Source organism: Paramisgurnus dabryanus, chromosome 19 (genome assembly GCF_030506205.2).
Source record: "Paramisgurnus dabryanus chromosome 19, PD_genome_1.1, whole genome shotgun sequence".
Lineage (NCBI taxonomy): Eukaryota > Metazoa > Chordata > Actinopteri > Cypriniformes > Cobitidae > Paramisgurnus > Paramisgurnus dabryanus.
Genome location: NC_133355.1, coordinates 9,313,756 through 9,331,635, shown reverse-complemented (window position 1 = coordinate 9,331,635; position 17,880 = coordinate 9,313,756). Strand labels below are relative to the sequence as shown.

Here is a 17,880-nt window from a genome sequence, read left to right as displayed (position 1 = left end):
AAAAAATAATAGAGCATTTTATATTTTTTCAGTAATTTTGTGATTTTTCTTGCCATGAAGTTCAAAACCCTTGTTGTAAATGTTTATTTTATGGCCAAAATTGGGCAATTGCATAAATTATTTCCAGCAAAAATGATTTAATTATTATTATGTTTAATTATTAAATAAAATCCTCAACACTAATAACCAATAAATTGTTTTTTTTTTAATGACACACTACACTATGATGAATGTATGTTGTTTTCGTTTTACAGGTTGTTTCCTCTTTTCTTTTCTTTTTTTTTCTTTTTTACTTTTTTTGCCCATACATTTAAACCCATATTTGGTTTTAACCTCCAATTCTCAGATCTTTCTATAATATTTTTTTTCTTTCCTACTTATTACCTCAGTGTTAAGGTCACTTAAAATAAGACATTTACAGCCTTCTCTTGTTTTAAATAATAATAAATATGTAAATTTAATGTAATAATTTAGTTTGCGAGGGTTTCTGTGGGACACCGCAAAGCATCACCAGCACTCGCCATTTTGAGGGGCAGGGTGGGCGAGGACCTTATGTTCGGGTAGGGTGGGGGGAGACGGCGGCACGTTGGTAAAATGGCTTCAGAAAAGTCCTATGCCCCACATACTCTCCCAAATACATATCGGTGTTGGCCTGCTTTCAGTCGCTGCCTCATAAGATGAAGTAATAATCCAAAAGGTTGCTCTCTGTGCGAAATAGTTATTTCTTAACAGTCCCAAATTTGGTGTTTGAATCTCACGCGGGCGCGCTTTGACAATGCGCCACTACGTCATATAGCAGTGCAATATTTTGAATACCATGTGTGTTTTAAGTCCATTATGTGTTGTGTTTTCATTTAGCTGACAACATAGCCTAGCTATTATTTAATGTACAACGTGTGTGTGTGGGGCGGGGGGTATTTGAAAGGGGGGCATGCGCTCTTATCATGTCATGCTACCTCAACAAACTCATATATTAATTAAATAAACCCGCGAATTAAAAGACAGCTGTTCTTTACTTTATCTCTCACTGAATCCCTAAGCTAAGCACAATGATGTCGAACGTATTACCATGTAACACCACCCGGAAGTTGTATGACTGCCCGGAAACGACCACTGTGAAGCGAACAGAAGTACCCGAAGGAAGACGGGGGCACTAAAAATTGACACGGGGCGGAAAATATTTGACCGGCCATAATCCGTTGTAAAATTAAAGCAACAAACCGACCAGAAGAACGGTTTCGGTCGAAATCCTGTGTTGATAAAAATACGGCGAGAGGGTGAACGTTAGCGAGCTTAGCCAGCGGAAATCGGGGGTTGTTTAACGGACCGAGAGCGATGGAGAGGCCTCCGAGAGTGTTTTTCCACGGGATGAGGAAAAATGACCTGCTAACCTGAAATCGGAAACCGCCTTTGTGCACATCTACGCTTTCGGCGCCTTTTTCGCATAAGTTATTTTCACGCTTTGCTCTTCAAGAGGACTTTCTCCGTTCACGTGCAGGTGCGATGCACAAACATTTGAGTTCATTTTGTTGCGGTGCAAAAGGGTACGACGTCTTTATTTAGCTAGCTTAAAGGCTAGCGCAGTGATGTGGGCTGATAGCCTGAATTCGTCTGACGGGCTGTCTGCACTTGAGAGTCACTTGCTTGTTTATGTTTCTGTTATTCTGACTTTTAGTTTGCCCCTGTATGACAAGTACCATGCATGTTTTTGTGCTACATTTAGGCAGATTGTTGCCAATCTGTTCGTGAATGAAACGAGTCTAATTGTGTTTTATTTCAAAACTTTTTGCTGTGCCACAGAGGGATGTGATTGAAAAAGGGAATTCAGCTCTCCCCTCTCCCTCACCCCCTGCACAGTTGACAAAATCATACGGACAACAATCGACGCATTTCCTCAAGGCCTCGGTAAGTTCACTTTTTTAAATACAGTTTTTAACTGTGGCTGAATGAAAATCTGTAATGTTGACGTTTGCACCCTTGGACTAATGACAAGACCCTATGGTTTGGTCTGGTGATTTTCTTTGTTTTAAACAATAATATGTTATCTGTCTTAGTTAAAACAATAGTTGTGTAGTAGTTCATGTTAGGGGCATGATAGATTTTTATTTGTTTTTAAAGTTGCAGCTCAGTTATTTATAGGATCACGATTCAAGATTTTAAGATGAGATGGCAATGTCAACTTGGGGGATGTTATCTCTTGTTTGTTTATTTAGAGTGAATTGAGCTGAAGAAATTGCAGTTTTCTGTGTTTTAACTTAAAACCTTAATTTTTATTTTTATTATGTTATATGTTTCTTTAATGAGTTTAGTTGCCAGTTTTACTTACATTTTTATTATTGACACTCCCCATTTATTTGTTAATTTACTTTATGTGCGAATATAAAAATATATGTTTACAGTTTGACGAGCTGATAGCTCATACTAATAAATAAATGAATAAATAAAAATGTTAGTTGTAATCTTAAGTCATGTTTGATTTGGTGATTTTTCAGTATTATTTAATTAATATTATTTAATATTAGCATTGCATCCTTCTGCTATTGTTATTATTTCTGTACGTTATGATTGTTCTTTTATTTTTTTATCTGTTTTGTCAAGATTGTTTTTAGTGACTCTCATTACCTATTATTGATACACCATACATTTTTTGCTAATTTACTTACGAGTTAATGCATTCATAAGGTCTGGATATTTTTGGACTTGTACTTTATTCAGTTGCATGTTATATATTGAACATGCTGTTAGTTTGTGTTATGTTCATTGTTTGTCGTAACAAAGCTTATTTTTTGGCAACAATAATTGTTCATAGATCGAGTCAGGGGCCTAAATTTCATAAAAAAAAGTTTAATTTTGAAGTCAAGCATTTATGATTTGGCTGAGTTGTCAATATTACTGTACAATATTTAATGTTGGCATTGCTGCTTTTCCAGCTTTAATTGTTATTTCTATTGCTTGGTTGCTTTATTGATTGATTTTTTTGTGTCAGCATGATTTTACAGTATTTCTGTTTGTCTGCTTTCCTCTTAATTTGTACTATTATTGTTTCATTGTTTTGCTAGTTTTTTTAAAAACTGTATTTAATGACATTTATGCTGATTTTCAACACTATTATATGCTATTATAAGTAGTATTATAATTTCTATTTTGGTTTAAGGGTGATTTTATAATCATATTAATATATATATAATATATATTTGGAGTTGTTCAGAGTCATTTCTTTCCTGCTTTATATATTCAATTATTTTAATAATTTTTTGAATGATTTTGGTACTCTTCGTCATGCATCACAAGATGTTACAGGCGATAAAAATATAATATTTACTGTAAAAAGTGTCTTTTTTAGCTGAAAATCACAATTTCCTGTTATCCGAATTAGTTTTAATTCTGTTACTGTCAAACTCTGTTACCAATGTATAGTAACAGTGTTGACAGTATTTATGACAGTCATACACGGAAAAAGATACACTCTCTCTCTCCCTGTCACTCTCATACATGCATACATGACTGTCAACACTGTTACACCTCGTCAGAAAAAAAATCATTACTTTAGACACCAAAACCTGAAATATATAATCACCCTTATCCTTCTTGTTATTGGTAAAGTGTTGGTTTGTTTGTTTGTTTGTCTGCTTTGCAGTTGTTGCTTCTTCATGCTGTCCTTATTCAATTTTATGTAGTGATTTCCTTTTATATATTTGCTAGTTTTTTACATATTAGTCTTCATTATTTGGCAAATAGAAATGTATTACTTTTCTTTAAGATTATAGTTTTAGATAAGACAGTTGATAATTTATATTAATTCCAAGTATTGCTCATGTCCTGTCAAACTCTATCGTACAATATTTTGTTATTGTTTTTGCATTTTTATTCTTTGATACTGAAGATAATGTTATTTTTCATTTTTTTATCAGGACTGACAAGGTGCCACAGGAGGAGGTTTGACGAACTACTAGGTCATAACACTGTGCTTGCGGCCTTTCAGCTGAGGCGTTATAGAAAGAGGTTGGATTTACCCTGTGGACAATCTGACCTTTCATCTTTTCACTCCGATTTGTTAAAGAAAGTTGATTGCTCATCATATTTTTCTTTATAGATGAAGACTTTCCTAAGGAAATCACAAAGTGGGACCATTGCAAGCATCATTTTTCAAGGAAATACAGAAATAGAAAGAAAGACATTCCCTCTTCAAATTTAATGACTTTCAACACTAAATAATTTGGTTTTTAGTGAAAAATATAGTTTGACGCAAATTTCATATGCTATTAACAGATAACGATTTTACTGTTTTAAATGTAGACATACTAATTTTAAAAGACTAACGTAAACCCCTGCTTATTGCATGATATTGTGAAACATCATTTGCTCTTTTTTGTTACTTATTTATAGATAACTATTTAATCAAATGCTTCCATAATTTTACCACATGTAGTGGCCCACTGTTATAGCCAAAATTTGTTTTATTTCTGGAATGGACTGTCACAACCTCAGATAAATTAATTTTGTAAAGACATTTATTTTAAAAACTTGAGCTGCTAGCAGATTACTTTAAAGCTTTATATTGATTATTAGAGGCCACAATTCTTGGAGACATCTATTAGATCTGGTAACATTGTTCACTTTGCTGGAAAGGACAAACCAACACAAAATTCTTAATAACACCCCTTAACATTGAGAGGGAAATGTTTCAGTTTGGAAAGTACCCTATGGACATTTTAGAGATGCTCAGTGGACACCAGGCTCACCAGTTCAAAGGACTGGGACTGGAAAGACAACTGCAGCACCAACAGCAGGTCCAACTTCAGCACCAGCAGCAGCTTCAACAGCAGCAGCAACAACAAAGTGAGGCCTCAGGTAGCCTACTGTCTGGGCTTGGTCTTGGTTCCCTTCAAGGATCTAGAAGTAATGCATTTGCCGACTCCTCATCACTGTTTGCCAAAATGGGTGCACCCCCTCCACCTCTCCCACAACAAACTCAGTCCTCATCATCACAAAGCACACGTAAATCTAGCAAGATGAGCAGCAGCAGTGGGAGCGGCAGTTCTGCCTCTGGATATCCACAGTTCCTACGTACATTTCACCCTGCCGAGGCTGCTCTAGCCCAGGAGCAGCTTCACTCAGGAATGGGACGATTTGATTTTGGAGGGGGAAGTACTGGAGGAGGCTCTGGGGTAATTGGAGGAGTTGTAACATCCGCCCCACCGCCACCACCCTTGCATCCTGGCCTCTCTGTTCCTCAGCCATCCCCTGGACCATCCTCCTCATCACCCTCCCCTTCGAGTTCTACCACCACATCAAATAATCCCCCCAGCAGTAGCAGTTCAGTGGCTGGATTAGTTGGAGCTCAGTCTGATGCAAGAAGTTTACACCAGCAGTTCAGTTGCATGCTTGCTGCAAACCAATACCTGTTTTCTGGAGTGCCCACAAATGCTAGTTTGGAACAGTTTCTAGTTCAGCAGGGCCCCCATAATCATCTTGGAATTGCAGACTCCAATACAGGTCTTGCTCCCCCTCCAGCCCTTCATCCTTCACATACCCATGGCCATCCAGCCCCCCAGCCCCAACAACAGCAGCAGCAGTTGCCACCTCATGCGTTGTCTCACCCACACAGCCATGCCCATCCACACCACCCTCTTCACCCTGCCCCCCAACCATCACCTCTTGGTGGTTTTGATTTCCAAGGCATTCCCGTTCTTTCCTCTAATCAGCTGGCTTCCCTTATGCAACAAGAAGCAGGTCTCCCTTTGCCACTCCCACTACATCTCTCTGTACCAAAGGATGATGGTAAAGGAGATGGTGTATCTGGGGCTGGAGGAAGTGGAGGTAGTGGCAGCAGGAGAAAGAAAGCCATGGCTGGCTACCTGCCCCAGAGAAAGACAGATGGTAGCAGTAGCAGCAGTACTAGCAGCGCTAACTGCCATGGCAGCTCTGGGGCACATGGTCATGATGGGTCCTCTGGTCTTGTGGGAGGAGGTGGAGGGGTTGGCATGAGGGGTCTTGGTGGTGACCCCTCCTCCATCCTCTCCTCGTCAGCACCGTCCTCCTCTTCTTCAACTGTCTCCTCCTCTTCTTCCTCTGCCCCATCCTCAAACTCTGCCTCTGTGCTGGTATCAAATATCTCCCAGAACCCCAAATCTGAAAACCAGCAATCAATGACTCCTAATATCCCACAGCCTGAGCAAGAGCCTGTTTATCATTGTGGAGAGTGTGGCAAGACTTTTTCTCATCTACCAAGCCTTCGGCGACACATACGCTGCCACGAAGAAAATGCTAATGGTCCCAATAGCAGCACAAACCCAAGTCATCAGCATCAGTCAGATCTCCCCCACTCAACACAGGATGGAATTTCTCAAAATGCTCACCACCCGCATGAACAGAATCCAGACCCAATGTCTTCCACTTGTTCAAGTCCAGATAAGTCTTACTGCTGTAATGAATGTGGAAAGGGATTCAAGAAGAGAGGACACCTCCTTCAGCATGGTGTCATCCACTCTGGAGATCGTCCATATGCTTGCTCTGTCTGTGAGCGTTCGTTCAACCGACGAGAGTCCCTCACTCGACATGAGAAAATTCACGAAGATAAGCCCTACCGCTGTCCAGCATGTGGCCGCTGCTTTAGAGAGAGCACTTCGTTGTTAAACCATGCTGCCTCTGGTAACTGTGGCAAGCCAGGGAGGAGATCTAGAAGCAGTGATGGTGACTCAATAGGTTCAGTAGAGTGCAAGGTTGAAAATGATTTCCCAGGTGGACAAATAAGTGATGATAAAGAACTGGTGTTTTGCAAAAATGAGGATGGCATGGCAGGAATGTCCTGTGATAGCATGTATTCACAGGGAGGAAGTGGTAGGCAAAATCCTGTAGGCAAAACTGAAGAGAAATATAATCCTGAATATTCAAGAGATCCTTATCAAACATCATACAGGGTTGATGACTACCGTCGCCAACAGGGTAACCCATCATCTTATTCCACAGACTCATGTAATAACAGCATGTCAAGTCCAGCTCTTAGAAAAGCTCCTTTAGCCCCAACACTTCTTCCACACACTCAAAATCAGCAGCAGCACCATCACCAACAGCAATCTCATCTTCCCCTCTCCTCTCTTTTGGATGACTCTGAAGATGAAGTCACCAGTAGTGCCATGTCTGCCATTGCTGCTGCTGCTGCTGCCTCTGTCTTGCCTGCTGAAATGAACAATACTGGGGGACGAGAGGAAAGGAGAGACATCATTGGAGGTCTGTTAGGTGGACTTGGCTTTGGGTCTATGGGCCCCTCTTCATCCACATCTGCTGGAAATGGTGGAAACGAAGAATGCCTAAGTGGATCAATGATACCTTTATCTCACCCCACCCAGCAGCAGCAACAGCAGCAGCAGCAGCCACCACCTAATTCACAAAATGCCAATCCTAATGCCAAACCCAAGCGGCCACGCAAGCCCAGGCAGAAAAGAGAGCCGAGACCTGGTGGGGCTCCAGGAGAAGGAGTTAAGCGTCGAAGAAACAATCAGGGTGGGGCTGCTGGAGATGGTTCAGAAAGACCTTATTTGTGCACTGTTTGTGGGCGGGGCTTCAGCAGACGAGAAACTCTACGTCGTCATGAACGTGTGCATACAGGGGAAAAGCCTTTTCATTGTGACATCTGTGGAAAAGACTTTAGAGAACCTTTTCACCTTACCAAACACCATACTGTTCACTCGGGGGAGAAGAACTACAAATGTACGCTCTGTGGAAAAGATTTCGGATATGCACAGAGTCTGAAAAGGCATGAAAAGCTGCATCTAAGGGGAGATTTTAAGCCAAGGCGAAGTAAAACCAAATCTGCTGCAAATCAAGGAGGACCTGCAAATCAAGAACAAACCAATCAATCCAACCCTGGCGCTTATTATTCTTATTCTCAGGAGAACAAAGTTCAAGGATCTAATGCTAGCACAAGTAACCAACCCCCTCCTAAGCTGTACACATGTGAGATTTGTTGGAAATCTTTCCGTCATCACTTCCACCTGACTGCCCATCACCAAGCCATTCATGAACATGGTGGGGAGAAACTTTTTTCATGTGAAGTCTGTGGCAAGGCTTTCTCCTACTCCAACAGCCTGACCAGACATAGATTATCTCAACACGGTTTGTCCCGTACTGGACCAACAACGCAACCGACAGGAACTGAATCTATTGGAAATGCCCCATCGGTTTCAGAAAGTGAGGCCGCAACAAATGCTCTCCTTCATATAACACCCGAAAGTGGAGGTCATGGAGTACAACAGCCCCATTCAACAATTGCTCACACGCAGCACCCTCAGCCTGCTGGTTATTCCCCTCTTTTCTACACTCCTGAGTCAGGACATCACAGTTCAAATGTCTCTTCGCACCCCCAACATTTGCACTACTCCAACCCCAACATGGGTCCCCTTCAGCTTCAACAGCCAATAAGCGGAAAGGGGCAGCTAATTTATTCAGGGGTTCAAGGAAACACCCTTCATTCCACTCCACCTCATATTCACATCTCCCCACCCCACCACCCTCAACATCATCAACCACAGCACCCGTTTTCAATGCAGTCTCAACATTTACAACAAAGCCCTCAGGCCCAAGAGGATGCCACCCAACGGAAGAAGAAAAAAAAAAAGAAAAAATATAAACTGACCAGTGATTTGCCGTTACTGAGTGGATTCAGTGCTTATGAAATTGCCCGAAGGCAAATATATCTAAAAAGGAAAACATGCAGACTTCAGCAGCAGCGAAAAAGAAAGAAGTGGATAGCCCAGCTAAAGTGGGCCAAGTTTACTGGAGGAGGGCTTGGAATGAATGTAGGTGGAGGCACGTGGCGTGTGGGGCGATTAAGGTTTAGAGGCCTGAGGTCACTCGTTGTCCCCCTAAAATCATACTCATGCCCTGTCTGTCCCTTTACAACTTTTTCAAGTCATATAACTCTTTCAGTTCACCGTGCAACCAGGCATCCGCCAAGAAAACATGGGCGTCACGTTCGCCTGCGCTGCATAGTCTGTGGAAAACGTTCTCGAAGACTACTGTCGGCTCTTCGTCATCGGGCCTATCACCTTTCTCAAGGGGCTTTCTCTTGCTCTCAGTGTCCCTCTCGCTTCTGGAATGGTGCTCACCTGAGACGCCACAGATTTGCTTGCCGACATGTCAGTAGAGGAAACAAAATCTCAATAAAGGGGACTAACGTTCAGAAGGCTATGGACCAGATTGAAAGATCAAGAGTTGTGACAGGCTACAGGCACTAAATAAATTTAACATCTACATAGGCCTTAAAACTTGTTTGGAGGCAAGGATTGCATGAAAGTAGGCATAGAACTCTTTAATGGAAAGCATCACACGTTCAAGTCCGTAAAACGTGTGGACAGACTTTAACCAAGAGAGTGCCTCCTAAAATAAAGACTCATGAAAATAAGCCTGTACCCGAAAATCCATCCATTATAGACATGGATCTCTAACAAGGTTTCTCCAAAGGGGAAGATATTCTAGATTGTTTTGGGTTTTTTGGTAGCACCTTTGTTGTAATGGTAGCATCTCTATCCTCTAAAAATACATTCATTATGTATTTTCTTAACTTTATTTGTGCTGCAATGATGGATGCATACCAGTGAACTAATCTGAACAGTAACAATCTATTCTTTAAACTAGTCCCCTCCCACAGTATTCAGATTTTAAAGGTATAGCCTTTGTTTACTCTCAAATATACGTAGCTTTTTGTTCCTTGTGGTCTTGTTTTGTTTTTCCCCCATTTTGCTGTCATGTTCAAATGCAAATGTTTGACCTGAAACTGAAAGCAGATAGAGTTCATAGTCTGTGTATTCCCTTTGAACAACTATAATGACACTTAATGTTAAATTAAACTCTGTTTTAGAGATAATCCATCAGGAAACTGTCAAAATGTGCAAAAAATTCTGCATAGCTGATGCAGAGGGGACAGAATGGCCCTGTTGATGCCATGTTCCTGTGTTTATTGTCACCTGTTTTTTAAGAAATATGTAATGAACCTTTGCAGGTGTTTCTATGGCAAGTGTTAATGTCTTCAATTGCAAGATTGGCTAGAGGGAGAGAGGAATTGCCAGTCTGTACTGTACAATCCGTATTATATTTTATTATATAACAGTTGTGTTCTTTTTTATTATTCAAAGTATAAGTTCTTTTTTTTTATCATTTTTACTATTTTAGGGGTGGGTGGGGTTTGTGGCAGGGTCTATCATTGTAAGATGTGGGGAATATATGTATCAGTGTGATTTTTGTTCCCTGCCCCTTTAACCCAAACCACAGCTTAGCCCAACTTTCCCAACACTATTGTATTCATTGTCAAAACTTTACTTAGATCTACTGTTCCAATGTTTTCCTCTCAGTAAACTAAAATACAAAATATAAATACTAAACAGTTTCTTTTTCTGAGCCAACAGAGATGTTGAGTTCCTCAGAAAACAAATAAAACAAATGTCCAAAAATATACAGTTTTGGATTGTGTTTTAAATTGTTGCGTACACTACTGGTCAAAAGTTTTGGGTCACTTTATTTTTTCCATATTTCAGAATAATAGTAAAGTTATCAAAACAAAATTATGTTGTGACAAAAAATAACTTTTTTTTATAAAATCTACCATTTACCTAGAATTTGCAAAAATTATACTTTTTGCTTTGTATTAACGAACTGCCTAAGCTGTTAGAACAGGATTTAAATCCATCCATGCTGAGATTAGTTTTATATTGAAATAATAAATATGTTTGCACAATTATTGTTTTGTCTATAAAACTAATAAAAAAATGTAAGCATGCATATTCCTTCAAATTAAAAGGTTTTCATTTTTACAACATTTCAGTGAAGTTACTGTAAATTTTTGACCGGTAGTGTATGTTCTTGAGCTCTGCATCTTCATGTCATTAAGCAAATGTGATTAATTTGTTATTTAAGGCATATAGGCTAAATGATTTATAAATTTTAAATGAGAGTATGTGTGTTATGCACATGGTGCCCAGGTGCTGTTACCTGCTTAATGGGGCTGTGTTACAGTTTACGTCTACTGCCACACTAAAGTAGAGTTTAAGGTAAGAATTCCCTTAATGAAGGATTGGTGTGTCAGATAAACACAACCATCTCTTCTCTTAGTTTCTCTGTTAGTGTTTTCAACGAAAGTTAAACGAGTTCAGGGCTCCAGACTGCCCCCAAATGGAGGCATTTTGCCCCTAAAATTTGAGAGTGTGCCACTGAATTTTACATCCAGTCGCACATGTGCAACCAGTAAATTTGACCTTTTTTTCCGAAAAGTGCACAATAAAATGTGACACTGAATTTGAAACAGCACATTGTAATTTCTGCATCTATCACCAAGTATTTATTAGTAATACAGTGGAAATTAGTAGAAATGTGAATATTTGGTTAGCATGTTGATTTACAGTGTGTGCCCCTAAATTTTCATTGGGGGCCACTGTGCTTCTAGTGAAAAAAGTTAGTCTGGAGCCCTGGAGTTCAGCACAGGACATCATCTCATGAAATTAAAAATCATGAAAGGTTGAACTTGCTAACTATTTCCTCTAGATGGCGGTAACGTCTTCTGTTTGGCATTAAGCTTGGAAATTGAAAGGATTTGCCTGGCAGGCCTGCTTAAAAAGATTTATAATAGGCCTATACACATAATACTAAATAATCTAAAGTGTACTCGTTAATTTCGATGAAAGATTTAAATAGGTCTCAACCTGTCATTTTATTTTATGATTAGTTTATAAAAGATTTTTCCAACACTAAGGAGTGGTTTCCCGGGCAGTGCTTATCCTAGTCCCAGACTAAAATGCATGTTGACATATCAGTGCCATTGTATTGTCTCAAGATGCACAACAGTTATGTTTTTTATGAGGTATTTTTAGGCCTAGTCCCAAATTAAGTTCTGGGAAAGTCTGGCTAAGTGTAACACTTAAGTATGTCCAGGCCAGTTTCTTTGTTATTGCCACCTGACCTTCCAGTAGGCACCTGCAGGTACCACCACTAATGACCACCAATAACTTAATGGCATTCCTAAGCTGCCTATTAAAGAAGACCAAGGGGGAAAACTGTGAGAAAAAGTGACTCTCATATCCAGTAATACACATTTGTTATTGTTAAATACAAAAATGTGTGTATGTATTTCAGGTGTGGTCAGCTCCAAAACATTTCATTGGCCTCATATTGCTTTTTGTAAGTGTTTGTGAACAGTAAACTTTGTTTATTATGGTTCATGTCAGGGACATTTGTATTAAATATTTTATTTCAAACGATTTATTAATGACATTTTAAAGAAATGTGATCAAACAAACATATAAAAACATTACATGTAAAAAGGTTTATGATAAAACATGTTTTTAAAAAACGAGGGAACTCTGCATGCCATTTAAAAATGCACTAGTTAGAAAAACGATGCATATAGAAATAATGATATATAAAATGTTACCTAGTTCTGTCAGAGCTTATTTTGGTTGAACTCGCCCTAAAACAAGTATAGTGCTTTGCTCCTTGCCCTCCTATGCATGCAACGTGATTTCAACTGTATTTCAAACGTGCATCCATGCAACTGTGCAAGTGCAATCTTGTTAACAATTTTTTAAAAAGGTACATAAACAAGTATCAGTTATTTAAACCAAATACATTATGTTTTTATTAATATGGACAATAACAAATTGTGTGTTGATAGAGCTTTCATCTTATTTGTTGTCATTTTTAAGCACGCACAGGCAGATTCCATCTGATCTCTGCGTCTGACAAGAGTTGCCTGCACTAATCCACAAAGATCTCACCAAGCCGCCTTTGCATGTTGTTTTACTCCCATCTCACGCGGCACTAGCATGGGGAAAACGTTGGGAGGAGCGACTGACCTAGTTTTGCCCAATAGGATCGCGCGATGGGCAGAGACTGACCTACTTTAGACCAATCGCGTGAAGGAGAGGCCGCCGGTAGGTAGCGATCGCGCGTGCCTGAGCCATGTGCTTTCTGTGAGCTCTTGTACTGTCCTTAAGGTACTGTGGAAATACAATTGTGTCGGCCAAACCGAAATACTCACGTTTTCGGCTTATTTTGACAAATGACAGCTAGCCACACTCAGGAGAATGAATGGATAGGATTAAGATTTTTATTTATTTAGCAACAGCAATTATACTAGGTGTAAATTTGCAAAGGAACAGAGCAGTCCTGTGATAATATGCAATGCCAACAGCTTATAAATCATCTTGAATATTTGCAGCCATTTATTTTCCTGTCATTTCTACATTCACGTGCACATTCTGACGTACCCTGCAGCTTTGATCTCGATAAAGCAAACGCAATTAAGTTTGTATGATAAACAACTCGTTTAATGTTTTCTCGTGTCTTGTTTTTAGTCTTAATGTTGCCTCCGGTTCCTACATTACAGTTTAAACGATAAAAATGTAATGGCACACAAGTGGTTAGCGAAAAACGGGGGTGGTCTGACTTTTAATATTCGTAGCACGACGCATTCTATTGGCCAGCGCGGGTCGTTTATCATATTGTGGGCGGTGACATGGGAGGTGTGTATCATGAATAATGCATAGCCCCGCCCATCAGTGCCGTTCCCCCGTGAGAGGTGATGTCACGAGCGCTGCCCGTGTACGTTCCAGCTGACTCTTGCTACGATACCGAGCGCTCGCTTTACCGAGTGCCCGGAGAAAGGAAAGAAAGAGAGGGAAGTGAGAGAGGTTGCGGAGGTTAGCTACAAAAATAACGAGAGAGAGAACAACAAAGAAGGCAGAGGAATATAACAGCCATCAGTCTTAACCGCGATAACTCACGTTTATAATATTTTGACCGAAAACAATTTGTTAATTTGCATACATTTGTTTTCAATCAGAGTTAGTTATCGATACGAAGTTTACGAAGGTCTGTCGATTCGATTTAGTCCGGGTTTATTGTTTACACACAGTTTCCTGCAGACTGTGCACAGTTTTATCTCTGCCTCTATGGACGCCCGTCTAATTCAACTCATTCGGTTTTTCGGGGAATATTTTTGTCCTGGACGAGAAGAACACCAGATAAGCGCGATGACACGCGTCAACAAATAAGCTGCGATCCCACGGAAGATCAAAGCGAGACGACGAACGATCATCGCAATTTTTTTACAGGGAGCCAGAGGATGAACAACAACTCCAGCGTTTCCACTACAATTCACTTCAGCTTCCCAATGGGAACGGATTAGGAGAAGCGCTCGAAGGAGAATTTTAAATGCTCGGAGACCTCCACAAACATCCCGATCCAGGGTGCAAAACTGCCAAACTCAATTGTTAGTGCATTTTTGACTTAGACAATCATACCAGCTCAACTGTCTAGTGATCTTAAAAGTTATTTATAACGTTAAGTGGTTCAACCTGGATACACTTAGGAATGTCCAGGCCAATTTCTCAGATATTGCCACCCGATCTTCCAGCAGGGACCAGTCCACAGCTCGGACCATCTAACCCTGCAGGTACCACCACCAATAGCCACCTGAATAACTCCATGGCGAGCCTAAAATCTCTTCTTCAGCTGCCAATTAAAGGGGACCAGAGAGCAAAAGACTGCTGTGAGATGAAAGGTGACTCTATTTTTCATGCTCTAATGTGTAATTGCCATTAAAGTAACTTCCCTTTTAAGATGTTTTAGAAAAAAAATAGCTTTATGTTTTAGATTTCACACTGTATTAAATAAAGGAAGCACCGCGATAAGTTTCGTAGGAGTTCTGCATCACCTCCCAGTTTCAGACCTTGGCAACCAGGAAACGTCTTTTATTTCACATTCACTCGGGCTGTTTGTTCAGTCGGACGGATAAATGGTTGACAAATTATGTGAATTTACAAGACCGATACAAATTAAATAAATTAAAGGCCTCTCCCCTTTCTTAAAGGGGCGCTTAAAGCTCCCGTGACTGCCATTAAATGGATGCCATTCTAAAACGTGAGGTGTTTGTGTTAATACGGATGTGAACTAACAATTGTGTTGTGTCAATTGCGCCCTCGTGTGAATGATTTGTGTCACTGCAGATTTGGTTAAAAGTCAAAAAGAAGGGGAGGATAAAAAATACTGAAAAATTACAAATATTTTAAAATTTAAAATAAATGTATTTGTTCATTTCCTCAATATTAATTTTCGTCTGGATGTTGGCACTGTTGAAACTTCCCACTCTATATTTATTTTCTTCTCTTTGCTTTGGCTTACTGTCTTCTTTATGACCATCTATATGTTTATGCCTATACACTGTTCTTCATTTCCCTTTATTACCCTCTATCAGACAGTTCGTTACACCATCATCTATCAATCTATCTCTAAATAACGCTCCCACTTCCCTTTTGTCAGGACGCTGTTGTTGGGTAAAACGTTGCTTCTTCCATCTATCACTGTGCAGTGCATATTCCCCAGCTTCATCTTCAAAAGCCCATGCGCTGAAGATGACAGCTCGGCTCGTTGCTTTGAGCTCTTCCCTCAGAGTCACTCGTGCAGCGCTCTCATCCAATCTCATTCGTCAACCCTCCCCAACCCGATCTCTCATCTCTTCATCCGAGTGATGGGCAGAGAGACAAACTGCCATCTTGGCCTCTGGCATTCCAGCTTTGTGCATGGCATTATGTGTTTCCAAGTACACTGCAGCTGTGAAGGCTTTATGCACTGAGCTGCGGTTCAAGGGTCATGAGCTTTGTTTATTTATTACACACACACCGTGCGCTGTTATGCATGGAGTTCATGTTTACATGAGATATGGAAATATGAATACATGTGTGCAAAATATGAGCACTTTAGGTGTTTTTTAAATAAGGGCCATTTTTGTGTGTTTGAGGAACCAGAGTGCTAGAATTTTGGGAATTTAACCTGAAATATTTGGAAGCTGCTTGCAGTGCATTCAAGCTATACATTTTTTAGCAGTTTGTGTCTTCCTTGGCGATCGAACCCATGACCTTTTTGCATGACCTAACACAATGCTTTACCAATTGAGCTACAGGACCACCTTTTGTAAATTGAATATTGCTGCTAACTGTGAGCTGAATTCGTGAAGAAATGTGAACAGATTTATCTACATTTAAGGGTGATTCTCGTGAAATTTTCTTTCTCGCGAAAGACTTATGAGGTGTCATGAAACATTTTGATAAAAATGTAAATGCAAAGTAAGAGTATCAAAATAATAAGCATACAGCTACAAACATCTCTTCCTGTACTATTTTGGAAATGATTTCAAATGACATCATACAAACCAATTTTTTTTTCACATTTAAGGGGAAAATTGTCATTACCGCAACCTGTCTATGACTGGATTTTGGTTCTTTGACATGGAAATATTTATAATTAAAAAATCTAAAAAATAAAAAGCTTCAGTGCATGCTATAAACATTTACAGTAAAGAAACATGTGGTATTTGGTGATCATTGGTAAATGAAGAGACAATAATAAGGAATATAAATGTGTCCAAGACTAATTTTCTCATCCTCCGCAACAATTTTCAATCATTGTTTAAGCCCTCAATGAACTAACCTTTTCAAAAATAAATACTAGGTAAGCAGTTCTTAAATTTTTGTTTGTCGTAGTAGACAACTTTGCAGTTCTCATTACCGAAACATGAGTTTGTAAATGCATATATTTAATGTAATTTAATGTTGCGGTAATGATAATTTTTAATAATGATAATCTAAAAAATGTAAATAATTCTATAGGAAATATTTTTTAAATCCTCTAAAAATGGTTATAGTAAGTTCAGACCTTAATCTTATATGTGCAAAAAATTGGCTTCAAGGGCTTTTAAAAAAAAATTGATGCTGGACACCTTCTAAATCTGCATTTCGTGAGAATCACCCTTAATGTACACATTTCTGTAAATGGGATTTAAACCCATGACCTTGTTTTTTGCCAGCACCATTTTTCTATAAGTTAAAGTTTTTGTGCATTTGGCAGATGCTTTTATCCAAAAAGTGACTTGCAGTGCATTCAAGCGATACATTTTCATCAATACATGTGTTCCCTTGGAATCGAACCCACAACCTTTTGCAATTCTAATGTAATGCCCTACCTATTCAGGCACCACATGTAAAGTAAATACGTTGTACTCTTTTATATACTGTTGTTTTCTCTGCTCGTAGATAAAGAAAAACCTTTGGACTCTGATGAGGATTCATTGGGCGCAGCCGGAGGCATGAACGGCGGCAACGGCTCTGTGCGCCCCACCAATCAGTCCACCTTCCTCGGACCGTTGCTTTGGGAGCGCTCATTGCCGTGCGACGGCGGCCTCTTCCAGCTCCAATACATGGACCTGGAGGAGTTTTTGACGGAGAATGGAATGGGTTGCATGCCGTCGGGAAACACTTGCAGTACGGCTGCCCAGGTGCCTTCCCAGAGCACGCAGTCGGCCGTTCCTAGCCAGAGCTCCCAGTGCCCTCCCTCTTCCTCTCCGCCCTGCTCTTCCTCGGCTTCATCCATCTCATCCCTCTCTTCTTCATCTTCGTCATCTTCGCTGCTGGGACTGGATGTACCGCAGGCCCCTGGACTGCTGGGAGGTCAAGAGTGTCTTCATGGTAAGAACCCTTATAAAGTGTTTTTTTAAGTCAGGAGGAATCGTAAGGTCTTGTTAACGGTTGGATTTGCTGCATGCCTAAAACTTTGTTTACAAACCGTGCGAAATAGCTGTCAAATTGCAGTTCACTGTGTGGAGTGTGTTTCAGATGTGCTTTCTGCACGTCTGTGTGTGCATTGGTGCGAACACGAGCAGGACTGTCTCTGTGACTCGTGTGATCTGCACTGATGCATGATGGGATGTCTAAAACTGGACTCTGATGCCAAGAGCAATGCAGGCTTTGAAGGTTTAAGGGCACAGCTGTGTGTGTGTGCTTGTTTGTGTGCCGTGGACGCATTTCATTACAGCAAAGTCATCAGAGCAGATAATAT

At 40.0% G+C, this 17,880-nt stretch overlaps 2 protein-coding genes across 2 annotated transcripts in view; both read left to right on the top strand.

Moving 5' to 3' along the window:
- Positions 1-1,097: 1,097 nt before the first annotated feature.
- On the top strand, positions 1,098-10,450 carry znf865 (zinc finger protein 865). The gene is made up of 4 exons (XM_065287921.2): positions 1,098-1,498; positions 1,801-1,905; positions 3,912-4,002; positions 4,094-10,450. The coding sequence occupies exon 4, from the start codon at positions 4,680-4,682 to the stop codon at positions 9,234-9,236; it is 4,557 nt and encodes a 1,518-aa protein (XP_065143993.1). The 5' UTR covers positions 1,098-1,498; positions 1,801-1,905; positions 3,912-4,002; positions 4,094-4,679; the 3' UTR covers positions 9,237-10,450.
- A 3,139-nt stretch (positions 10,451-13,589) lies between these two features.
- dbpa (D site albumin promoter binding protein a) overlaps positions 13,590-17,880 on the top strand; it is a 15,432-nt gene continuing 11,141 nt past the window's right edge. Inside the window, exons 1-2 of the mRNA XM_065287920.2 lie at positions 13,590-14,551; positions 17,079-17,510. Coding sequence (XP_065143992.1) covers positions 14,362-14,551; positions 17,079-17,510 — 622 coding nt within the window. The 5' untranslated portion in view covers positions 13,590-14,361. The remainder of the gene's footprint in view (positions 14,552-17,078; positions 17,511-17,880) is intronic.

What these genes read in the sequence shown, in the direction of transcription:
- znf865 (XM_065287921.2), top strand. Translation starts at nt 4,680, where the DNA reads ATGTTTCAGTTTGGAAAGTACCCTATGGACATTTTAGAGATGCTCAGT.